Source organism: Pleurodeles waltl, chromosome 2_1, assembly GCF_031143425.1.
Source record: "Pleurodeles waltl isolate 20211129_DDA chromosome 2_1, aPleWal1.hap1.20221129, whole genome shotgun sequence".
In the NCBI taxonomy this organism is placed as follows: Eukaryota; Metazoa; Chordata; class Amphibia; order Caudata; family Salamandridae; genus Pleurodeles; species Pleurodeles waltl.
The window spans coordinates 773037884-773063831 of record NC_090438.1 but is presented as its reverse complement, the minus strand read 5'-3'; the positions used below and the strand labels follow the sequence as shown (position 1 = coordinate 773063831).

Below are 25948 nucleotides of genomic sequence, written 5' to 3'. Positions count from 1 at the left end.
CCTTCTAATGAGTTGCTATAAGGCGTTTAAACGTTATGTAAGCCAAATCAACAAATCTATGGAGTTGTTTGTCTCCCTTGGTGCGGCGATGCAGTCCCAGCAAGCAGGACTCCGGTCAACTCGCCAGGGCATGAGCAGTAATTTCCACTATTGTAGCGGTGCTGTGTCGCCATGCCTCCGCCAACGGTGGGCAATCCCAAACCATATGGTAAAAGTTTGCTAGTGGTTTCGATCATCAAGGACATGCGGGGTCTGATGTGGGGAACATGTGTTTTATGAGGGCTGGAGACAAATGTGTGGTGTAAGTAATTAAACTGGGTGTATCGAAGTTTAGAGTTCCGGGATACGTGGTTAACGGAGGAAAGTGCAGTTTTCCAGGCTGTCTGCGATAGGAGAGTAGGGAGCACTTCTTCCCAGCGAGCTCATGCGCGTTCCAGACTCGGCAGGCTTCCGATAGCAGCATGTTGTATTTCTGTGTAATCACTTTTTTGTTGCCCATGATAGATAGGATCAGCGTAAGAATCAGTAACGTCTGCGGTTCGTCATCCCCCAGAGTCCCAAGCGAGACGCAATAGGTGTCGTATTGTACAGTATGTCAGGAAGTCACCTGCATGTATCCCCGTAGTTTCTATTAGTTCGTTAAATGTCAGTAGTGTAGCTTCTGAGTAGAAGTCGCCCACTTTCTCGAGACCCGCCTCCCGCCACGGGGCCAAGTTGTGGTTCACCAGCAGATCACCGGCCCTAGGAAGGTGCAATAGTGGGATCAATGGTGAGTATGGCATATTAGGGCCCTTACCATGTATGTATTGCAGCAAGCATGTTTTAGCAGTATCTAGTATAATGTTACAAGGTAGACAGGTGGGGCGACAACCCTAACAGCAGAATGTGATGTGTTATAGTGGGTTAGCTTATATGTCCTGGACCCCCCAGGAAGAACCAGCCATGCCAAGAAGCTAGACCCCTGGGGTGATGCGGCACCCATCGAATGCGAACAGGGCCAGTGTGGGAAACCAGGTGATAACATATATGTGGGTGTACCAGCCGCTGTGGAGTACCTCATAGGGGAGCAAGCGCAGTCACCCCGTCAACGCGTGGTGGTCCCGAGTGCAGAGGGTGCCACGTGTCTATTCAAAAGGAGGTGGAGGTGGCCACTGAATATTCAGGGGGGGCTTGTGTCGTTTTTGGCTTCAATGTGTACATTGAAATAATATGCCCTGTTTTAACCCGAGCCGAAGGGTTAGAGTATAAGGTAGTGATCCATGCTATAAACCCCTTGCCAAATCCCATTGCGCCCAACGTTTTGATGAGGAAATCCCAGAGAAGAGTATCAAACGCCTTCTCGATGTCTAATGATACGGCTACTCCACGATGGTAGGTCCCCGAGTTATTGTGCAATATACAAAGTAGTCTCCTGATGTTCAGGAAGGTGTTTCTGTCTGGTATAAAACCGGACTGGTCGTCATGGATCAGTTACTGGATGAGTGGGTGGAGTCTGTTACCTAGGATTTTCCCTAACACTTTACAGTCTGTGTTCAACAGGGAAAGTGGACGATACAACCTGACATCTAAGGGATCCCGGCCAGACCTCCGGAGCACCACTATGAGGGCCTCACATAAGGAGCTCAGTTGCTGTCCACAGTCGTGTGCCTCATTGAACATAACGAGCATAGGTTGTAGGAGATGACTCGCCTGTGTCACATAATACTCTATTGGCAGGCCATCTATGCTAGGAGCTTTGTTTCGGGCCATTTGGGAGAGTGCGAGACGTCGTTCTTCTATGCAAATGGGCCGTCCAACGCAGCTGCCAGATCCGGTTGCAAACGCCTCCGGGGGAGAGAGTCCAAGAAGGCAGATACCTCTCCTGGCGGAGGGGAAGAGGGGGCACATATAGCCCCTGATAATAGGCGTAGAAGGCTTCATTTATTTCCGCTTGGGTGTTCACTATTACACCTAATTCCAACCTAATAGCCCCTATGGGCTAGTGGTGGGGGGTATCACGGACCTACCAAGCCAGCAAGCAGCCCGAACTGTCACCCTGCGCATATTGTTGTGTCATGTAGAGTCTATAATCGTGTTTGCCTAGTCTGGAGTCCGCCTCCTTGTATCTGGCCAGCAGGGGGAGCTCTTCGGAGGCAGCTCACCCCTGGCTACGGCAGTCTCCACTTTCCGCATCACAGAATCCAGCTCGGCCAGCTCCCAAACCAATGTCCGCCGGACCCCCACAGAAGCGGCCATACAGTGGCCATGCACCACCACTTTATGTGCGTCCTATTCTGTTGCACGATGTGCTGTTGTGTTATTATTATGCAAGAAGAACGTTGTTAGACATGTGGGGAGCTCTACTCGAAAAGGGGGGGGGGAGGGGTCAGACAATGCCTCTATCTGTAAGCACCACGTAGGTACCTGTGTGTTCGGACGGCCCCATCTTAAAACCACCCTTAACGGACAGTGGTCGGACACAGTGCGTGCAATGTAATCAGAGCTGTGAACCCTATGGACCATCGTTGACGGTGCTAAAATCAAAACAATCCTCGTATTAAAGGCATGGACAGGGGAGTAAAAGGAATATTAACGTTCTGTTGGGTGTCCCATGCGCCAAAGGTCGCATAAGCTATTTTTCCCTCTCCAGACCTCAAACTCATGAGAAGTGTGTCTACTTTGCGCAGTCGGAAGTGGAGGGATGGAACGGTCCGTGTTGCCGAGGAGGCAAAGATGTTTACTTTGCGGCCATCCTGTATTCGTAGTTTCGCAGGGTACGGAAGGGCGTACTTGATGTTGTGCTCAAGGAGGCGTTGCTTCACCTGGTAGAAGGAGCTGCGTTTTTTTTGGACTTCAGCGGTGAAGTCAGGGCAGGCGGAGATGAGAGCATTTTCAAATTTCTGTGGCCCTTCTTTACGGAAAAGCTGTAACACCAGTTCCCTATCCCGGTAATTGAGCAAACGTACGACTAATGGGTGGCGGAGTGTCCCCGGTGGAGGGGGCCTGTCTGGTACTCAGTACGCCCGCCCTACTGAGAAGAATTTCAGAATTTTGTCCCGTAGGACTGTTTCACATAGCCACTGCTCCTGGAATAGTTCTGCGTTTGGGCTCTCCTCTCGCTCTGGGAAGCCCACTAGTCGGATGTTGTGTCGCCGAGATCTACCTTCTGCATCCTCCACTTTGCGCCTTAGTGTGTCATTCCTCATAGTTAAGCAAAGCATCTTCTCTTGAAGTTCTTTCATGGCTGGGTGCCACTCAGCAACTTCTTTGTCTGTCTAGGTGACTCTCTCAGACACCGTGCGGTAGTCCGCTCGTAGCAGGTTAACATCAAGTGTCACTGCGTCAATCTTCGCCTCTACAGTGTTTTTGGTGTCCAATATGGCCCGTAGCACCTTTTCAAACTGCAATGTCTGAATGTGTACCGAGGCATCCATCTGCTGTAGGGCCTGAGAGGTCACGTCCGGGCCTGCAGGAGGAGCATCTGAAGTGGTCATGGTTGCTGCCGGAGGCCTGGCAGGCTTCGGTTTGCCCATTCGATCTCTAGTCGTTGCGGCGATCCCGGGAGGGATAGCCCTTCCAGTAGCACGCCGGATGGAACGCGCCCGCCAAGGGAGGCGGAGGCAAGCGAACCCCCAGGCGAACAGTTGAGCACAGCAGTGGTCCTGGTCTCCTGTCGGGGAGCACCACTAACCAGGGCCAGCCGGGGTCTGCACCCCACGCGGTGGCGAGCGCTCACGATGGCCTGCGACCTCCAAGCTGCGGTGCAATCAATGTGCAGAGCTGTGCAGGTGCTTTATCGCAACTCCAATGGAGAGCCACAGAGACGACGCTGTCCCGCAGAGTCGCCTCGTTGCAGCGCTGCCCGAGGGTCCTAGTCTGATGGGGCCCAGGGGTTGGGCCATACACTATGCTCCAAGTCCGAGCTCAGCAAGAGTCCTCAGCGGCCCTTAGGCCGCGATATCAGAGTGCTCGAGTGCTGCCGTGTCGATATGATCACCTTTATATCAAGTACCAGGCTCCTTCAGCAATCGAGACCAGGCGCGACCAGCCCCTCACACGAAAAGCGCAGCTCTGGCCTCAGCCCAGAATGTACCGCCACCACGCCGTACCACACGTCCCTCCTGTCGCCGCCCGTGTCAGGTCTCACGCCCGGCACTCGCCTCTCAGCTCTCACCACGGTCAGGGTGGCGTCTTGCTCCAGCAGCATCCCTCTGCTCGTCCTTCCGAGCTGGCGCACCTCGTCACCGTGGGCCCCTCAAATAAGTCCTGATCCGTGCCCAGGCAGCGCCGCCACCTCCTCGCCTGATTCTTCATCGCTGCTGCCCAGCTCCCTCCAAAGTGGCCCCAGGGCGACAGGGTTCGCGGCGAACAGCTGGAAGAAGCCGGTGATCGCCTGGGTGCAGGAGTTTTCGTCTGCCAGGTGCGGAGCTCCAAACTGCGCTGCTGCTCCGGTCGCCATCTTGGCCACACCCCCCTTGGGACCTCCTTATGCAGAGCTTTGTGGATCAATACTGGGCTCTTGCATTTGCATCTTCTGTAATTGAGAGCAAGTGGAGAAACTTTAGAACTAGTCAAAAGTGATGTCAGATGCTGCATTGGTGGAGTTTTACAGCATCTTTTTGAAGCAAGCATTTGATGTTTTGATCCTCCTCGGGGGGGGGATGGAGGAGCCTCCGGAGAGGACTTGGGTCCAGGGACAAAGCCCTCGCTGAGAACCATCATGGCGGCCATACAGGACCTCCGGGATTCCATTGCTCCTCTGGAACCGAAGCTAGATACAGTCCAGATCAATGTTAACCTCCTCAAAGTGGACATGGGAGAGATTTCAGCGAAAGTAGCAGCCGCAGAAACTCCCATAGATGGCCTACAGGCTACAAAAAAACGACTGGAAGAGCAGGTCCGGTCACTCCCCAAAAAGAGCGAAATAATGGAAGCCAGGCTGGAAGACCAGGAGGGATGATCCTGAAGAAACAGTGTGAGGGTGGTGTGGGTGCCGGAGAGCATGGAGGGCCCAAGCACAGACTTATTCATGGAGGACTTAATCCTAAGCAAGCTCAAGCCAAAACCCCTGTCTAACTTCTTTTTGGTGGAAAGGGCACACAGGGCACCTGGCCCCCTACCCAAACCAGGAGTGCCACCATGGATAATAGTTGCCAGGATCCTTAATTACAGAGATGCTATACTACAGGCGGCTAGAACCTTTGGGGACCTGCGGCAAGACAACGCTGTAATCCGTTTCTTTCCAGACTTCACCCTCCAATTACAGCGCCAACTGAAACATTTTGAGGAAGTTAAAAGAGCGCTATGGGCCAAGGAACTGAGATATAGGATGTTATTCCTGGTGAAACTGAGAGTGGAAGAGGAGGGAAAGACATGGCACTGTGGCACCCCCGAGGAGGCGTGGGACAGGCTTGAGGGCTGGAGGCCAGGACACACGCTGGGAAGTGGAGGGAGAGCTCGCTCCAATGGCGCAACAGGTGCAGGAGAAGCCTGACCAGGCAGGAAGAATGGAAAGCGCCCACCTCCGGAAGAGCACTGAGAACAATTTGATTGAGCAAACACTGAAGTGACAAGATGCCTTTGTGCGTGGTGGGGGGGAGAGGGGTTAGGAGGAGTGGGGGGGTGCATCTTGACTCATAGCAACCAGGGCAACGGCACACAGCCTGCGTAAAGGGAGGAGACATTGGGCGTGAGCCCACATTTGATCCATTGAGCAACACCTCAAGGCGGCGGCACCCCCCCCGCCCCCCCGAAGCATAGTTTGTTTAGGGCGACAGGCGCATTGCAAGTTGGGGGGTAGGCAGTTCAGAGCTCATGGCGCAGAGTAGCAGGGAAGGGGAAGTTGGGGACGCAAGCGGTTTCAAGAAAGGATTTAGGGATAGTCATGTTCTTAGTGACACATGTTGAGGGCATTTGGGGTTCACACAGCGCGGTTCAGCGGAAGAACTCTCCTGGGCAGGGGATAGGAAGACACATCGAGAGGTGCAAGGGCCAGACTCTATATAGGCTCAACGAGATGAGATGGTTGGTCCGGTACGCAACTTGATCATATGGTCCTGGAACGTCAATGGGCTGGGGAGCAGGATAAAACGCACTTTGGTATTACAGCACATAAAGCATCACTCCCCAGACATTGTCCTACTTCAGGAAACACACCTAAGGGGCAGTCACTATAAGGCACTGAATAGATATGTTTATGTCCTCAAAGAGGGGAGTGGGCATCCTAGTGGAAAATAAACGACACCCCTGATCGTCCATCAGCTGTGGCACAACCGCATGGGCCTCTACGTGGCTCTATCGGGTTCCTGGGCAGGCACTGCACTCAACCTGTGCTCGGTGTACCTTTCCCCTCGACTACAGACAGTGACCCTTGTGGAGTTGTGGGACCTGTTACTAGACCTACCCACTGGTATCCTTATTTTGGGTGGCGACTTGAATCAGGCCATGAACTCAGAGCTGGATAGATCTGGGACTTCAGATGGGGGGGGGGGGGGGAAGATCCAGGACCACTTTCCTGGTTTGCCGGGGCACTGGTCCTGACTCACCATTGGAGGGAAGGCAACCCACATGCGAGACAATACACATACTTTTCAGCGGCCTACAGGAGTTTCTCCAGATTAGACTACATCTTCACCCAGTGTGCTAACACTCACCAGCTTCGCTGCGTGACTATACATGCAAGGGGTGTCTCTGACCATTCCCCGGTCGGGATTAGACTACTGGGTCCCAATGGGATTATACACTACTGGGCAGACTGGACGTCGGGGTTCTGAATGAGCCGCGGTCAGAGAGAAACTGTGGAAGGGGCATCCCTTTACTTCGCGTAGAATCAGGGTATGGTAGCGTCGGCTGGAACATTTTGGGAAGCCTTCAAGACAGTCTTGAGGGGACAAGCGCAGGTGGCCCTGTGGGTGACATGGAGGGAGTTGCGGCTAGCATACACTACCATAGAGAAAGACATAGTCAGCCTGGAGGCGACAGCCCTGGCCTCCAACAATGCAGAAGTCCGTGAGAAATTGCGACTGAGACAATCTGAGCAGAGAACCAGGCCAAGCAATATGCTATTGCAGTCCAGCGTAGGCTATACGATGTGGGCAACAAGACGGGCAGGTGGTTAGCATGGCTGGAGCGGAGGGACAGAGAGCGCACATGGGTACTGACTGTGGAGAATTCAGAGCGGGGCAGCCATAGCAGAGACCTTTGCAGGCTATTACGAAAACCTGTATTCCACTAAGACAGAAATGTCTGCTGAGGACTGCGAGGATTTCCTTAGGGATATCCAACTACCGGTACAGATGACAGAGACGCACTGGAGGCCACTATGACGGGCGGATGTAACCCTGGCATTACGAGACTGGCAGACTGGGAAGGCCACGGGCCCCAATGGGATCCCAGTCGAACTGTACAAAGGAATGGCCAGTGTGATTGCCGGTCCACTCATGGGAATGTTTAAGGAAGCCAGGGACAAGGGCTGTTTGCTGTCTGACCAAAGAGTGGTAACAATTGTGGTGATTCATAAGGAAGGGAGGCCCCCGAAGGTGTGTAGCTCATATAGACCGATATCCCTCCTCAATATGGAAGCTAAGATGCTGGCCAAAGTGCTCGCCAATAGATTGGGGGGGGCGTAACAGGACACCTAGTGCATCTGGATCAGTCCGACTTTATGCCAGACAGAAGCACAAGACTAAATCCTAGGCGCTTATTTGGGGTGCTGCACTTAACTGCCGAGCAAGTGGCAGATGAAGCTGCCCTGATGGTGTTGGACACCAACATGGCGTTTGAGACTCAGGAGTGGAACTACATGTTTGCAGTTATGGAGAGACTGGGGTTTGGGCTGCAGTTCTGTAGGTGGGTCCGGCTATGTGGCGCCAGTGAAGATCAGTGGAATAGTGTCACAGGAGTACGAGCTGGGGAGGGGCACTAGGCAGGGCTGCCCGCTATCCCCCCTGCTCTTCGCTCTGGCATTAGAGCCATTGGCAGCATGGATCCGTCAGGACCCTTTGGTGTAGGGCATCCAAACGTCAGGAGGCTGGGATATATATATCCTTATACGCGGACGATATCCTGTTATACATCTGACGGCCCTCAGTGGCAATAGGGAGGCTCATGCAAATATTTTGAATTTTTGTTGACCATTCAGGATGTAAGATAAATTGGTCCGAGTCGGTGGTATATCCCCTGGCGGAAGGGAAACCCAGCCTCCCGGGAGACTGTGGGGCTCCGGTGGTGACAAAAGGCTTCCTCTACTTAGGAATATACGTAACCAGGGACCCTGGGGACTTCATGAGAAAAAACTTGACTTTTCAACTGGAGAGACTTAAGGGAGATGTGGCACACTGGCGCGATTTCCCTCTGACCTTGATGGGAAAAGCAGCGCTCTATAAGATGAGCCTGCCATGCCTCTTGTATGTCCTACAAAACACCCCTTATTGTGTTCCATGTGAAGTATTTGGCACAATCGCATCGGAGGTGCGTACATTGCTGTGGGTGGGGGGGTGCTGAGGATTGCCCTAACCAAGCTACAGAGGGGACTCTACGAGGGGGGATTGGAAATACCGGACCTTCAGAAATACTACTGGGCAGCGCACCTTTTGTTGATCAACGACTGTATGTTTGGGGACCAGCAGGATCCGGCATATAGGCTAGAAAGATATCTGATGGGACCGGGGGGGGGGGGGGAGAAGCCCTGAGGCCCTGCTACATGACACTCTAAAGCAGCGGCGACTGCCGCCCCACATGAGGGCAGTGACCCGGGCATGGAGAGAGGCGACTAAACACCTGGGGTGGTGTGGGTAGCTCACTGGTCTTACCCCGCTGTGGCACAGCGACAAGTTATCCGAGGTACGAGGCCTAGCGGATCCTGGTGATGGGAGACGATTGGAGTAGAACACTTGGGTGATGTGTGGAGGGGACAGGTGTTTTTTTGGCTTCGAGACACTTAGAGAGGAGTACGCTCTAGCACCCAGTGAACATTTTCGATGCATGCAGCTTGGACACGGTGTAAGGAGGCACATTAGGGAAGGGGAAAGCCTGACAGATGCTTCCCTGTTGAAAGATCGAATCCTGCTGGAGCCACTTCACAGGCGTGATATTTCTGTAATCTACAAAAAACGAATTAACAATTCCCCTGACCCGCTGCGTAATTTGAAGGAGAAATGGGTAACAGACCTGGGGCCATTAGAGGAGAAGGAAGAATGGGGAGAGGCCATTGGTAGTGCCAGGGACATAACCATTAGGGCTAGATTCAGACTGATGCAATTAAAAATCCTCCATGGACTAGACTACCCGCGTACTATGCTATTTAAGATTGGCAGGGCAGAAAATCCCGGCTGTCTGAGGCACTGTAGCAAAGATGGCACATTCATGCATATATTATGGAAATGTCCTTGCATAAAGGAATATTGGGCAGGAGTGGTAGGGGAGATGTCACGCTGGAAGTTCTGTTAGATCCTAAATGGTTAATCCTAGGAGTATTGGGGGGAATACACCTGGCCTAGATACACAGAAATATGTCTGAGACTGGTAGCTGGAGTGGTGAAACGTAATATTGCAAGGGCCTGGGGGAGTGCGGTTGCCCCAAGTGTGTCGGACTGGCAACATGACCTGGACTGGTGCCAGTGGGCTGAGAAGATCATATATGAGGGTAGAGGCTGTCTGAAGAAATGGGAAAAAGTATGGGGGGGCCTGGGCAGCTGCTCTGGGCTCAGGCTGAGATTGAGGCACGTGAGAGGGAAGGGAGGGTAGATGATGAGATGGGGTAACATTCCCTCGTCGGGACAGGGAGAAGTTGTGTGAAGGACCACAAAACGAGTATATGACGTGCCTTCTATAATGAGTCATGATGTTAAGTAAGTCATGAATGTACCTTGATGCATTGCTTGAAGCGAACATGTGAACCCTGTTTATGCATTTTTTATGCGAAAATGTGAACCCTGTTTCTGGTTTGAAAAATAATAAAAAAGTTATTAAAAAAATTAATAAATTACTGCGAAAGAAGATGCCTTAGCATTTCCCCGTTATGGAACATTTAATTTGAGAATTTTAGACAATTTGAGGTAAGAACTTTGAGATGAAACCGCCTAATGAAAATTAATGAATATGAGAACAGAATGCAGAAAGCAATCAAGACACTTGCAGAGGCTAGATGGGATACAGAACAGAAAATGTGGAGAGCATTTGTATTTGAGGGAGTCAGAATGTATCCTGCGATTTCAAGTGAAGATGGTGAAGGGACTAAACCCAAAACTAAGAAAAAGACAGAAAGGCAGAACAGATCAACAGAAACTGAGGATACAAAGACAGTGACATGAGAGTGACTCAGATGATGAGTTTATAAATCAGATCCTGATGAATTGTCCACCTCCGTACCATTCAGTTGCGATAGGAGCAAGAAGTGAAGGAGCACAAACTGTAACCCTGAATGTGCCAACTGCTCCAGTTGGGCAAACCCTGAATCGGATCGTACCAGGCACACCTGCAAATTTAGTGACAAAACTCAGAACTGGCTGAATAGCTTTAGGAATTTCTAACACAGTTCAGCCCATACAAAGTCCTGCTGTGAATCTGGTTGTGCCAAATTCTAATGTGAACCAGACGGTGCAGTCACCTTTAATGAATCTGCCTGTGCAAAGTTTTTTGTTTCAAATCAGCTTTTACAAATGTTTAGCCGAGGTCAATGCCAGTTGTTATCCCGAGTCATACAGGGCAAAGTTTCAGTAACAGGACAGAGTGTAGGAATGACAATTCCTCAGAATCAGATAAATCATATGGGTCCAGATGCATTAACTATTCCAGTTACTATAGGCCAGTTGTTCCCTTGTATGCTCCATGTACATCTGGAAGCCATGCACCTTCAGTAAATGTCCTGACAGTTCCAGATACATCAGCTTCAACCTCTGGGATATCACCACTTGGAATACAGAGATCAGTATCTTCTAAAAACTCAGAAATGGATTGAACAGGATTGCTTGTGAGACTGTTAACTCCTACATGAATTGCAGACCCAGGACCGGTGACAAGTCAGACAGGGTTTACCCTTGATGCGAGCTTTCCTCTGGGAGCTTCACCTTATTTTGTGCCCAGACCAGAGCAGATCCTGAATGGTAATTGCCGCACTGCAAAAGGAGGAGTACCTTTAACACTCCAGAGAACATGTTACATTTTAATCCTCTGAGTCAGAAGACTTTAGGCCCTTTAAAAGCAGAAGTATTGCACTATAGCAATATGAGTCTACGAGGTTTCACTAAATAGCAGCTAAATGGTTGGTTAAATAATTTGAGTCCTGAAGGCGCGACAGGTACAACAAACTGCAGTGCTAGAGTGGGAGAAACATCAGAGAGAAATAGATCAGTGAATGTGCCCAGACTGAAATTGGAATTAAATGAAATATTAGCAACGTTAGACTCAGCTCAGTTAGAAACCTATATAGAGGTAGTACTACGGTTCACGTGCCAAGACATTACCCAATGTGTTGGACAGGCTTATGAAAGATTAGCTGAAGTAGCTGAGAAATATGATGTGGATTTGGAGAAATCAAAACCCCTAAAGAGAAGTTACAGATTGAATTTTAGCACAGAAAGTATAGTCAACAGGAGATCCCCCTGGAATGAAAATACACATCAAGGAATTGATTACATACATTCAGAAATGGGGCTCTATGGATAAGTGGGAAGGTAGATGGGTGGTGAAAAGAGATCTGAAGAAGGCAAAGCCAAATGTGTCTCCAACAGGAGCAAACCAGACTGAGGGCAATGTGAAAATGATACCCATGAGAGCGATAGCAGGCTTAGGTTCTGTTCATGTACTATGGAGTAGGAGTGGTATTCTGTCATTTACAAATGATTACCCAAGATTGAGAAAGAAAACAGGCAATGGTACAAGCAAACAGAGAGATTTGTTGAACTTTCCAGATCCGTGCAAGAAGATTTGAAGAAGTTGTTTGACCTTGTGGTTCCGAGTGATCTGTGGACTGACTGAGTGGAAGGTGAATGTTGATTGGCCTGATTGTGAACCTTGAAGAGACCCAGTAACAGATGCACCATCTGAAGATGTGATAAAGAAGTATTACAAGGTAATTCAGTTTTTGAAAAATAAGGTGGCTCCGAAGGATATTGATTGGAAGAAGATTGACAGAACAGCTTAGGAATTGAAGGAGTCAATTCATGCTTACTACGAAAGACTGCTGCAGGCTTTCGAGCATCATAGTGGTACAGAGACAATGGAAGCTAAAGATATGGGTCATTTTGTGTTTAGATTTGTGCAAGGATTGAAGCCAGACACAAGTGAGATGGTTCAGAAGCACTTGATTTTTTGGCAGAATAAACTGATTAATGAAATTCTACTGTATGCAAAGTATTGTAGCAACAAGTTGCAGTTGAAGGAGAAGGTTATGGTCATGCAATTGAAATCTGCACGGAAAGCTAGTCAGAGCACGCAGTTGATGATCAACACTGGTGGTATGTAAGGTGTGCCACAGCAGGTAGCAAATGTTGTCCAGTCTAGAGCTAGAGGACATGGTGTTCAGGTAGATCAAAGTGGAGGTGTTCTTGAAATCCAGGCTTTGAGGAGAACTAATCTGTATCATGCTGTGGGAATTTGGGTCATTGGCAAAGGGAGTGTCCCTTTTAATAATGTGAATAATCAAATGCAAAATACTAGAGTTGCTCAAGTACAAAGCAATGATCAGGTTCAAATCCAAAGAGTTCAAAGACCTCAAGAGCAAAATGTAGATGTGTCAGCAGATGTGGTACCAGAAGCCTCGATGATTCAACAGCATGTAGTTGTCCCCACCAGAATTCAAATCAAGTTGCAAATGCCAATGTGAATCAGATAGCATCACAGTTTTCCCTATTAGATTTGAGTTATGATTAATTTTCAGACCTTTTTCAAGCAGGCAGCTCAGATGTTGAGGCGTACATGCTAGGTGCATCCTTAGAAGTGGATCAACGTGGTCCCTATGTAAATGCCAGCGTCATGGTGTATCATTCCTGGTTGACACTGGAGCTACACGTTCCACTGTCGGAACGGCACAAGTGCCAAACTTGTCCCTTTCATGAAAGGGAATTCAGGTTGTAGGAGTTGCAAATAAGCAGTTGACCAACCCTGTAACAGAGTATGTCCCTGTGAAAATAGGTTCATGTGAAGATGAGCACCAATTTGTGGTCTGTGATTCAAGTCCTGTGAGCTTGCTTGGACGCAACCTACTGTGTATACTGAATTGGTCTACAAACTGTACACCTCAAGGTGTTGCAGTCCAAACAAATGAAGAAGTTCCCTGTAAAATATTGAAGCAGTACCGGAGTGTTGACATGTAATGAATTGCCTGAAAATTTAAAAGGCACAGTGACACCTGAGGTATGGGATTTTTCAGGCAAGGAAATAGGACTCATCAAAGGAGTTGAGCCTATTAAGATAACAGTGAAGCCAAATGCATTGTATCCAAAAACACCCCTGTATAACAGGACACTGAGACAATTGCCGGAATCACTTCCCTGATCAATTGTTTAATTGAACAAGGTATCATGAAAGAGATAATGGGAAGTCCATTTAACTCTCCAGTTCTAGAACTGCGGAAGCCCAATTGAAAATACCTACCTGACCTGAGAAAAGTCAATGCGATTTGTGTTCCATATTGTCCTCTGGTACTGAATCCTACAGTGATTTGTATTCCAAATTCCATTTGAAGCAGAATGGTTTAGTGTTTCTCCATACCATTGCATGTGGAAAGTCAATTCCTGTTGTCTTCAAATTTGGCAGTTGTGTTTTGGCATGGTGCTGTGTTTCACAAGGGTATGCTGAGAGTCCTTTGATTTTCAACCAGATCTTGAAAAATAATCTGGAATCCCTTAAAATATCTTATCACTCTGTCTTATTGCAGTACATAGATGACCTACTTGTTGTATTAAACACTTGTGAAGCATGCAGGAGAGACACAGTAGCGCTATTAAATCACTTAAGAGAGAATAAACATGAGGTTTCCCCAGCAAAGTTACAGTTTTGATAGAAAGAAGTCCTGCACTTAGGTCATCACAATGAGAAAGGTGTGTGGAAAGTGTCACAAGAAAGAATCTTAGCAGTTAGAGAAAGAAATCTGAATGTTCTTGGGAATGGTTGGCTACTGTCGCCAGTGGATTCCAGATTTTTCCTTTTTGGCCAAGCATTTACAGAGGCTGACATACAAAAATGTGTCTGATCCTGTACCATTTGATGACAACTGCATACGTGCCTTCACAGAGCTGAGAAAAAGCCTATGCTGAGCCACAGCTCTGGGAAAGCCTGATTATAGTATATGCTTTTCTTCTTTTTGTTGTGAGAGGGATGGATGTGCTCTCTCAGTTTTGACACAGCTGCCTTTAAATGCGAACAAGCCTGTTGCTTATTTTTCTGCCATACTTGATCTTGTGGCTTCTGCGCTGCCTGGTTGTTTCAAGGCAGTCGCTGCCTTGAGCGTCAGCATCGAACAGTGCAAAGGCAGTGTTATGGGTCATCCATTGAATGTGTTCATTCCCCACTCTGTGGAAATACTGTTAACCCTAACAAAAACACAGTATTTAACTAGTGTGCTTTTGATCAGCTACGCTATGAGCAGGTCATCCTTACCTTTCCGAATGTTAACCTAAAAAGAGGTACAGTTTTTAATCCTGCTACGGTATTGCCAAATCCTGTTGAAAATGTCAATGATTATGTGGATGAGGTTGAGCATGACTTTCTCGAGATGACTGAATTGTGCACCAAACCAAGACCTGACTTCAAGACGTTCCCTTAAATGATAATAACTGTCACGTGTGTTGATGGCTCCTGTTTAAGAGATAAATGGTACCCTGAGAGGTGGTCATGCAGTTTTCATGGTCTCCGGTGTGATGGTAGCCTCCTGGCTTCGAGGAGTCTTTTCTGCCCAAGTGGCTCAATTGGTCGCTCTTATCAGAGCATGCTGTGTTTTTGAACAGCTTAAAGTGACAGTCTTCACTAATAGTCAGTATGGTTTTGGTGTTGTTCATGATTTCAGACAGTTGTGGTCCCGAAGAGGGTTTATGACCGCCTCTGTGTCCCCTATCCGTAAATCGTGATAAGATTTACAATCTTGAATGCATTACAGCTGCCTGCAAAAATTACTGTTGTGAAATATGCAGAACATAAGAAATCTACTAACTATGTAGCCTTGGATAATATATATGCTGATGAAGTAGAAAGATATTGTGGCCTTTGTTGTACTTCCTTTAATGGAGAATGGAATGATGAGACAAATGATGTGACAAGTCAAAATTTCCTGATAATTGCTGCTGATACCTGGAAAGAAGTTAAGAGATTGCAGGAAGAAGTGACAGAAGAGGAATAGCAATGCTGCGTTACAGCAGGCTGTGTAACGAGAAATGAGAATGATATTTGGGTTTCAAATGATGGAAGAGCAGTGTTGCCCAATAGCTTGTTATCACCCATGGCTAGATACTATCACTGACAGGCACACAGATACAGATGCACTGATCAGAGCCTTTAGACAGACATGGTTTATCCCCAGATTCAGACTGGTATGAGAAGATGTATGCCACAGATGTGTCACACACCAGTGAATGAATGTAGGAAAACGCACAGTTGTTACACTGAGTCACATAGGTAGGTTTTGAGGATCGTTCAACAGGATGCAGCTGGATTTCGTAGAGCTACCTGAGTGCAGTGGACTGAGATATGTCTTAGTCATTGTATGCATTTTTTCATGCTGGGTTGAAGCTTACCCAACCTGGTGAAATGATAGTCCAACAGTAGCAAAGCTGTTACCCAGGGAACTGATTCCACAGTTTGAATTCCTGACTTCTCTAGAGTCAGACTGAGGAACTCAATTCAGCAGTGAGGATCTAATTTTTTTGTGTGTTCGGCAATACATTTTGAGCAAAGATTACATTGCAGCTTCTGGACTTGTCAAACAGATTAATGGCACTCTGAAGTCCAGATTGGTAAAGTATGTGCATCCACCAATTTGAAATGGCCAGACACATTGCCTCTTGTCTTGATGAGTATGCGCAGTACACCCGACAGAAAGACTGGGTTGTCCCCTCATGAGATTATCATGGGAAGGGCCATGAGATTGCCAGCAGTGCCTGCAAATGCACTCGACTTGGTGCTGGACTCCTGCAAAGGACTGGCTGATGTGGTTCGTTCTTTGTCTCATCAGGTTGGAGAAGCTTCAGCACAGCCACAGTATGAGCTTTGCCATGACCTATGTCGTGGCAACTAGTTCATGGTGAAAAAACACGTCAGGAAACCTTGCTTGGAACCGGTATGGAGATGCCCTCACCATGTGGTTTTGGTAACCATTACAGATGTGTAATGTGCTTGCCTCCCTAACTAAGTGCACGCTAGCCACACTCGCAAAGTTCCAGGTCCCCTAGATGATACAGCACCTGTTCCAGAAGGGTCGGTTACAGTGAGCAAGAGGGATCAGGTTTGTCAAGCTGTTGGGGGCTGGACAATTGGCTGCTGCAGCACAAGTACGGTCTGAGGGGGTTCAGAGCGAGTCGCAACAGTGGATGGTACAGAAGGATTGAGACAAAATCTGTTGACTCATGCGATGCTGATGAAGGACTAGTTGCTGGAGGTAAAGGAGCTCTACCAGGAGATTATTGGCCTAAAGAGCACTCCGTGCCAGCTATACAAGTTCCTCCGACTATTGCTGAGGAGCCTGAAGAGTTGAGTCAAAGTGACAGTGATGCTGAGGGTCGAGTAAACAGGAGATCAGAGAGAAAGAGTACCAAGCCAAAAATACTCAGCACCTGAATGGGCATATTTTGATGCTAGTGACTGGAAGAAGGAGTGTGCAACCTTATGCTGTAACAATTTGAATCCAGTTCGATATTCTTGAGTTTAAAATTGATCATCAAGCGGCAACGAGATTTCTAAGTTCCGCTCAACTACAAAGACATTATGTTTTAGAAGTGATTATTTCTGGCTACAAACATTTGTTTCAATCTAGTGTGGAGCTACATGGATATATGCTGTTCTCATGACAGTCATGGGAAACTGAATGTGTTTTAAGTTGGAGTTGTATGATCGACTTCTGTTGGATACTGTCCCTCCAATGTCTAATGAACTGTTGCCCTGACAAATCGGGGAATATGAACTTTAATATGTCAATGCCCAGCTGGACTTCGGTCAGATCCCAGCAGACCCCCTGTCAGAGATCCGAAAGATTCCAGAAGATGCGAAGCTGACACTCTTTTGCCCTTTATACTGAATGGTGAGCCCTTGGAGAGGTACCTTCCTCTCTGCTTTTGCCCCTTTGAAAATGCCTTGCTTAGATGTAGTGATTTTCTTCCTAACCCTTACAGAAGACTCTTGACTGAGCTTCTTATATACTAACCCTCTTCTCTTTTTTTTTTTCTTACCTTTTGCCCACCTTAGTAACTGGTTGGCTGAGATTACCTTTTTCCAAATTCTTTTTATTCTTTTGCCCACATGTGTTCCGCCCCATACATGTTCTCCCCAATTGACTAAACTGTAGGGTTTCCCTGTGCCCAGCCAAATTGAACATTGATTCTAACTGCCTTAATGCTCATTAAAACTGAGCAGCATTTATTATCAGTACATCATATTATCTTGTTGATATTTTGCATTGTCCTTGGTGAATTCCTACTTCTCCTAATGTTAGTCCGCTTGAACTTATTTTGTCACCTTGGTCAACACTTGATGATTTTGAATCTTTATAATTTTGTCTTGAGAATTGTCTACATGACTGTAAGCTTAAGTTTGTAATAAATCCCTTAACTTTACTCCTGACTGGAGTTTTTCCTTGTATATCCACATGGGTCACACTGTGTAATCTAATTGGTTTGTATTGAGATTTTGTTGTATGGTTATTCCTCATCCTATGCAGGGTCCAAAGATATGTTCACCTCACCAAGCATTGATTCCAGGGTTGGCCTGTTAGACATCTCCAAACACCTTCTTTCCATCCATGATGCATGCTGTGAGGAAACCTCTGGAGTTCCTTCTGAGTGTCCTGCAGTCACCGTGGAAGCCTGTAAGCAGATCCGCATGGGAGATCTTTAGCCCCACACCGTTCACTCCTGCCTTCCTTGTTATTCCACCAAAAGGGGATTGCAGGCATTTTTTTAACAGCCTCTAAATTCCATCTGGTAGATTATCTTAATATAACCTGTTCTTTAGCTATTTGTAAAACTAACAAAAGAAACTGCATCCATGTCATTGGTTGCAAGTAGTGAAGGAGGATCCTATTGTCAAAGGCAGGGTCCTCCAACCTTTTCTCTTATAAGAGCTACTTATGTTCAGTGAATATCGAGCTTCCTGTTGTAACAGTGAGCATATCAGACACGATTAATTAGTATCAACCCTATGCACAATTACCAGCAATGATCACACCAGGGCCTTAGAGTTACCACCAGTAATGTTAAAAAGGTTTTATCAATGTGGAATGCCCCTACATTTGCAATACATATGTTATAGCTGTGATGCCCTTTGTGTGAAGGTAGTAACATGAGTAATAAGTCTCCCCTGTGCTGTATGTTTTCTCCACATTAAATAGAGTTTATAAAGTAAGCCATTTTTTTCCAAACATCAGCTTATGAGTTCTTTAAATACAAACATTTTCATCTTGAATACATGTTTTTATTTTAATATACTTATATTAATTCAATCAAGCAAAAGATTCTTATCTAGTGGGCTAGGCTGCATGCAGGAGAGCTACTTACAGGCAGCTAAAGGGCTACCAGTAGCTCACGAGCTTTTCGTGAGAGAAGCTTGGAATAAAGTGTTTGACGCTGCCCTCTGGTCACACAGTCTGTTTGTAGGCTCTGCTTTTCACATATGATCATTGAGGTTCAAAGTTTGTTGCTTGTGCAAGAAAAGTGTACTTGCCGAGAAGTTCAGGTTGGAGTAGCTGAGAGTAAGATATGTTGCCCAGCGAAGTGACGAACTGGACACAGGAATTCTGGAATTTAGAACAAATGTAGCCCAGTAGTTCACAACCTTTTGACTTCTGTGGATCCCCACTTTATCATTACCGGAATCCAGGGACCCCCAGTGAATCATTATTGGAATCTGTGGAGCCCCCACTGAGTCATTACTGAAAGCTGGGGACCTAACCTGTTAATATTATTTGAATTTCTAAGCAGTCGCGGAGCCCCTGAGGAGGCTTTGCGGACCCCCAGGGGTCCCAGGACTTATAATTGTACTTGTGTTATACTTGAATCTAGCGTAGTGATTGGTGATCAGATAAACTGCAGTAAAACTAGGGCAGGCCCAGAGCTAGGAATAGCATGTTTGTGTTTCCTGTGTAATGGGGTAGAAGGCTACTGTAAGCAAGTACTCCATTATACCAGCTACTTGTCTAGAATTGCAGTGCAGAGTGGACCCTCTGCTCATCTTGACTTCTGGGCTACAGTCCATAACTATGGTGCACTCTGTGTTTTTTAATAGGACAGAAACGTTGAATAGAGGTGGAAACAGAAAGGGCAAGAGGTGTGTGGCCTGAAGCAGATGCCAACAAGGAAGAGTATATATGTGGTGGGAGGCACAATTGTTCAAACATCTATGCTGAGGTCCGACTTTGACTTGCAGAACTTGCCACTCACTATATTCGTTGTGCTCTCTGCCTCTACCCAGTGTTTGAAATGGAACTCTAAAAGTGTAGGTGCTCAGTATCCCAGAGTACCTGCTTGCTACAGAGAAGCACCGGTACTCCCATATTAAAAGTATTGCACCCCTGCTGAGAAGTGCATGTACTCTCCCTCTTAGTACGTGCGAGCACCTGCCGATTTAAAGCACTGGGTGCACTAGACTCCCCAGATAGCTTTGTGCGTTAGTAGTGGTATAGTTAGTGTTACGCCCTGCTATGGTGTGTTCAGCACACGTTTATCATTGTGGGGACACAACGTTTGCAATGCACACACTAGCGAGCCCTGCATTTCTGTGTTTCATGTCTGCCCTCTTTTAGCTCAGGTGAGTGTTAAGCTGCTTCGAGGAAGCTCAGAGCAGTGCGGTGGACTTAAGGAACTGCCACATTGCTGCCAGTGCCTAAAATACATTGTAGAAGCATGGCCTTTTCTCTGTAGGCGACCACGACATCATCAAATGCCAATAATAACTCGTCCTTTTTCAGCAGTCATTCAGTCTTAAAAAAGTGCATACAAAGGCTTCGGTACTGAGTGAAGCTACGAGTAAGTCCGCATTCATACGCCGAACAATTTGTTTATTTTTTATGTATACACGAAACTGGCAAACTGTTCTTTTGTTGTGCCCTGCTAGGTTCCATATAATGCAGACAACCTGCATTTGTGAGGCAGCCAGGGTAAATATTAAACCGTGACTGTACATGGGCCTGCAGCGTGGGGGATGAATGATGGCGCAGCTACAAATGCCGAGAGGGAGCTTTACAAAAACCTATTCATAATTTATTTTCTGCTCGGGATCTAATTTGTTATAGTAATTTTTTCTCCGCGAATTAAGACTAAAGCAGAAATGTAAGCATTTGGAAAAATAGCATCCTTCGGCTGGGAATCTTTTTCACTTAAGGAAAACCTGTCTCCCTGCATAACCTAATGATTGCTCCATATTGTATCTTGATAGCTTGCAGAGGAGGTGACCTCTGTATAAGTTCATGTGATACTCTTTCAAAATCTGAAAATACTTAACATCTGTTTTTTATTTTATATGATTTTAACTATAGTTTAAGTGGGTGAAAAGAGGAACCCATACCTTGATCAATCTGTTTATGAAGCCTAGACCTTTTTGTGCTGCATGTTTTTATTTTTTGTCATCAGTTTTATAATTGTTTTTTTTTTTTTAGGTTCAGAAATTAGGAGCGGAGAAATCATGGGAAAGGGTAAAGCTAATAAAACAAATTCTGAACTGATCAATGGAGGGTGGGGAAGTAGTCGGTAGATATATGTGTTGCCAGCAGAACTGGGTGATTTTGATGAAACCTATTGTTAACTAAGAGACTAGACTTTTGAGGACGTAGGATGGTAACTTGTTAGGCCTGCAGTATTTCCAGCACAGCATTGTGGTTTCCTACTTGTCTGTCTTCGTCACTGATTGAGAATGGTGCGCCAGTGTTTACTGTTCTGCAGTTCTACGTAGCTCCTATTGATTGTAGACAGTAGTGAAAAGCAATCTGATTTAGAGTGAATGGCAAACCTAGGAGCAGGGTGTGCAAAAGCAAGGACTTTCCGAGGCAATGCTGTTTCTTTGGGGGTGGGGGAGATGAGTAGGAACGGAGCTGTCGACAATAGAGAGAAAGAGGGGTGTTCCACAAGTGTCATGAAACCCTTTTTAGTTAGAGCACCATCCATATCTCTTGTGCATTTTGTATATACTGAACTTTAATCTCATCAGTTGAACCATGAGACTGATTGTTTGTAGGTGCTAGCAGACAAATTTTAAATGTTTTTATTGATTCGGGGAGCAGCATTGTGAGTGGGGACATTCTGTGCCTTGGCTATGATTGGAGGGCGGTAGGACTCTCCTTTTCTGGCGGCTCTCTGTTTTCACCTCTGGTAAAGGCCTGCTTCTGGCGGGCTAACACCACAAATTCTCAGAATCGGACTGAAAATGGCATGTTACCGGAGAAGGGCGGGCTTTGCAAAGTTCACAGCAGTTGTAGTCTGATTAGTAAAGCTTGATGCAAAGTGCCGGTTATGCTTGACCTTGCACGGGTTAGGAAAAGGTTAGAAACTCTATCCCTTAAAATGTTTACTAACACGCTGGAAGTTTCTCTGGTTTTACAGTGTTGTGCTTCTTGTGCTTGCGTGTCCCTTGTGAGGAAGTCTGACTGAAATATGAAATGCGATTTAAAAAATGTGTTGGGCCAGGTGCACACTGTCCCGAGCAGGGTTCTCTGAACCGCGTTTAATGTGAAGAGAGATTACCGAGTTCACCGATCCCGTGCCTGGAGGCGCCTAGGAAATCATGGCGGATCCGAGATGCTGTTCTGTCAAGTTAAACCCCAGCATATTGTGACCTCTCGTTAAACAGTTGGCAGTGACTGGCGAGAGAGAGCCCAAGCACGTTAAGCTCGTTCTCCTTTATTCACACTCCAGTTCAGAGCGCTCTTCTCCCAGTTCTGAACATTGTGTGCCTTCTGTGCAGTGCAGAGGTGCTCTCCGTGTGAGGCCCGTATAATAACCAGACGGCATTCATCTGTGCCTTTGGCATATCTGCTTAGAGGAAGCTGAATGTACAGCAGTGACATGTGGGAGGCTTTCTATGCATCAGACAAATAGCCATTCTTCTCAGTGATGACATCAGTCTTTTTATTTTAGCTCTTTCAACCTTTCACGTGTGCAAATGAAGATAACTAAATATTTAAGTTGTAAATACATTAACGGGTTGCTTATATTACTTTTGCTAGATCCATTAGTCTGGAGCTTTTTTGAATGATTTTCACATTTCTTTCATTCTTTCGTTATTCAGGTCATGGAAAGACTCCAAAGGATGCCGCATCGGTGCGGGCCACACATCCAATCCCTGCTGCCTGCGGGATCTACTACTTCGAGGTCAAAATTGTCAGCAAAGGAAGAGATGGGTAAGTGTGGCAGCGATTTGCACCCATCACTGTTGCAGCAATTCCCGTGAATTAATTCCACTCTCCAAGCGTCCATTTTTTTTGTAATTCATTTTATTCCAGAAGACAGTGACCTTTTAAAACCAAAATCACTGACTTAACAAAACCGTGCATGCTTTGTTTATGGAGCTGCTTTGTGTCTCATTGTGTGCTTTCCAGGTCTGCAAGTCCAGCATTGCAGGGGTGGGGGTTTTGGGGAACAGTTTGTGTGTTGGCGCCCCTGAGCAGGCCCAGCTGCAGCACTGCAGAATTCTAGGGTGGACAATGCTACCAAGCCCACCAAGGCTTAATTTGTATGAATAATGGAGCTTTCTTCCCAAGAGGGATATGTTGTGCTATACATGGGCCCACAGGCTGGCTATGACTGTCTGGCTATCTTGCATGGCTTTGTATTGCGTAGTAGGGTTGTCTGAGCCTTGCTGAATGAAGGCTCGTTGGGATTATTGAGGTAGCACTTTGAAGTTTTGGAAGTCAGCTGGTGCAGTGTGACTCACCTGCAGTCTTCTATTTCATGAAAACAAACAAATATTTCAGACCCAATAGTTAAACCCAAAAATTGAAAGAAAATATGTAAATAGGGCTTTTCCTTAGGTGTTGAGGCTGATGGAGGTCACCATTTACTTGTATACTTGACCGTTCATCATATGCATACCATAAACATGTTGTATCTTGATGCTTAAAAGAAAAGTATAACTATGATTCTACGATACTCCTTTTTGTTACCTTTTGAAGATTGAAGGCTTACTTGGCCAGGCTGGCACCTGAACCTGTGACCTGCCGGTTACACGCAGGTGCTCACCTCAGTGAGTTGTTCTGTAGTGACATAGCATGTAGTTTTACAAGGACAGACCCAGCAACGTTTGTTAAAGATACACTGCCCTGCAGGTCAATCCACCCAGAGTCAACAGTGTAATCAGAACTAATTGTTTTTACCAAGTACACCTCTTTACAGTTAAAATATTACAAACTTTGGGTAGTGGAAGGTCTTGTAAAAACGAGAGCATTCTTTCCGCTAGTTACGTCGCAGGACGGTTTTTCTGACTCTTTTCAGACAAGACCATCATTTCCTTCAGAGCCATTCCCCTGTCTAGTAAAAGGATATTAACCATGGATTTTAAAAATCCTGCAGGACACCAGCTGGTCTTTGGTTATTTCCTTTTGTCTTGGCTGCCCTGATGCTTTGTCTCAGGCTCTTCTCTTCTTTTTTTTAGGGATTTAGAGATTGGGGGAGGGGTTGGTGTTGAGAACCCACCTGGACTACTTTTAGAATAGTTTCAAACCTGGAGACTTGTGTGCCATAGAGCGGCTTACCCATGGATGTCCTGGACTAACATGAAGTAAAAAAGATAAAATAAAAAAAAAATAGGTTTCCACAATGTATAGTTTATTGAAAGCGAAAGAACATCTTTTACATTTTACATATCGGAAGAAGTTCAATCTGGAAATTACCCAGAAGCATCTGAGGGTGTAAGGAGGAATAAGTAACTCAGTATTGAAAAATGTGTCTTTTCAGTCCATGGGACGTTGCTTTACACCACTGTCTTTTTTTGTGGGGCGGAGGGGTTGCTTTTATAATCACTGAAAATTCCCCATGCCTGCCTGCCTGTCTGAATCATATGTGTTGTACATCCTTCAATTTACAACTTCATTTCCTGGAAGGAGCACTCCAAAAAGTAACATTGAGTTGGGATAGTAATGCAGCATTAAAATGCCATGTCCATGGCAGACGTGTGCCGTCCAAAAAAATAAGTAACGTGTAATGAACACCTGTTTTCGATATCCCATACAAGTACTATATTATTGATTTACCTCCCCTTTTTGAAAAAGGAGGGCTCGAAATGTTTCTCTTTGCTTGAACTTTGACATTCAGTTTGTGTTGTATCGGTTGTCATGAGTGTTCTTTTTGTTTGTTGCATATTTCGTTTTTTGTTGGCTGTTTTGTAAAAGGCAGTGATTGTCAACATGCTGATCTTTTAATTATGGCTCATTGTCTATCTCTGGTAGAAAAATTGATTTTCTTTTGTGGGAGCATGATTGTAGCCACTTCATGGCCATTAAATTTGCTGGCCTTTTAAAAAGACTATGTCCTGTACCTGCAGGTACTTGGGTGTGCATCATGGATTGCATTATTAAGCTATACCCAGATTTTACAAAGAACGCTGACATATTAGGTGCTACATCAGAGAGGACTACCCCACAGAATAGACTCGCATAACCTTTGAGTAACAGCATGTAAACATTTGAGGCATTCTAGTTGTTCTAGTTCTGCGACATTTCATATCATTTCACCTACCTTTACTACCTGGGATCATTAATTCAACCATTGCCTTTACAGAGACTGTGACTGTTACTTCGACCTTCCATTTCATAGGCTGGCAGATGTACTGTTCAAGAACCAATCCTAGTAATTTCATTGTTAGAGCTATGTTAGGTGAATGTGATGTCCACGTTCGAAGTAACGATTAGTTGAAGTAAAAACTAGAGCATTGTTTTGCATCTGAAGCAGAATGCACATGAGAACATTGACTCTAATAGGGGCACCTATGCCCATCTAGTCTGCCCTTCCCTACTTAGTCTTGCTGTACAGATCTTGCATGGTCACTGTATTCTTGCTTGTTTCTTAAAACATTTCAAATGTTTACCACTTCGGTGATAGGGCCTCGATAATTGAAGAAAGTATAACAGATCCGCCGTATTTCAAGAGTTTCAAGAGCACCTAATTTTCCTGTTTTTAAAAAAAAAAAACTCTTCAAAAGCCAACTTGCTCTCCCGTGTGAACTTGCCACATTGTTTAGGTACTTTGGGTGCATTCCCCCATATATCTGGTCTTCTAAACGTAAGCCTACATTGTGTGCTGATCCCTAGAATTTCTGTTCAGTTAGTGCACGACATCACTTTGCTTTGAGCTCGGTCTTAAAATAAATATATAACACATCATGACTTTTTGAGTATAAACCCTGCACCATAGTTTTCCATCTTCTGCAAATAAAGTTGCATTATTGGATGATGTGGGTGAGTTGTGAGGGGTTTATGTATTGTTATGCCGTCTGGAATCCTGGCATTAAAGTATTTAATGATTAGAGTACATGAGGTCTGTTGTCTATTAAATGTGGTGGATCTTACAGAAACGTTAACACAGAGAGGATGATAAACCCATAAAGCCACCTTCCTGTTGGACTGATTGGGACACCATTAATCACCAAGTCCAAACCTTCCGGGAAAAGACAGAGGAACATAAACCTTCTGTGTGGACGACAACTCACCTGGGAACATAGTTGAGTTTTTTTTATTTATGTGGATGATATCACAAGTTGTTTTGCGCAGGTTGCTTTTTTTAGGTGGTATCTGAAAACATGCTGCTCTTAATATTATAGTTCCTAATCTGCAATTGGTATTCAT

General features: G+C 46.0%; 1 protein-coding gene across 2 annotated transcripts in view; it reads left to right on the top strand.

Moving 5' to 3' along the window:
• RANBP9 (RAN binding protein 9) overlaps positions 1–25948 on the top strand; it is a 365177-nt gene that overhangs the window by 23338 nt on the left and 315891 nt on the right. Inside the window, exons 2-3 of one of the 2 annotated variants that reach the window (XM_069218146.1) lie at positions 20774–20809; positions 22399–22510. In XM_069218146.1, the coding sequence (XP_069074247.1) occupies positions 20774–20809; positions 22399–22510 (148 nt within the window). The remainder of the gene's footprint in view (positions 1–20773; positions 20810–22398; positions 22511–25948) is intronic. The other variant, XM_069218155.1, reaches the window with a different exon arrangement.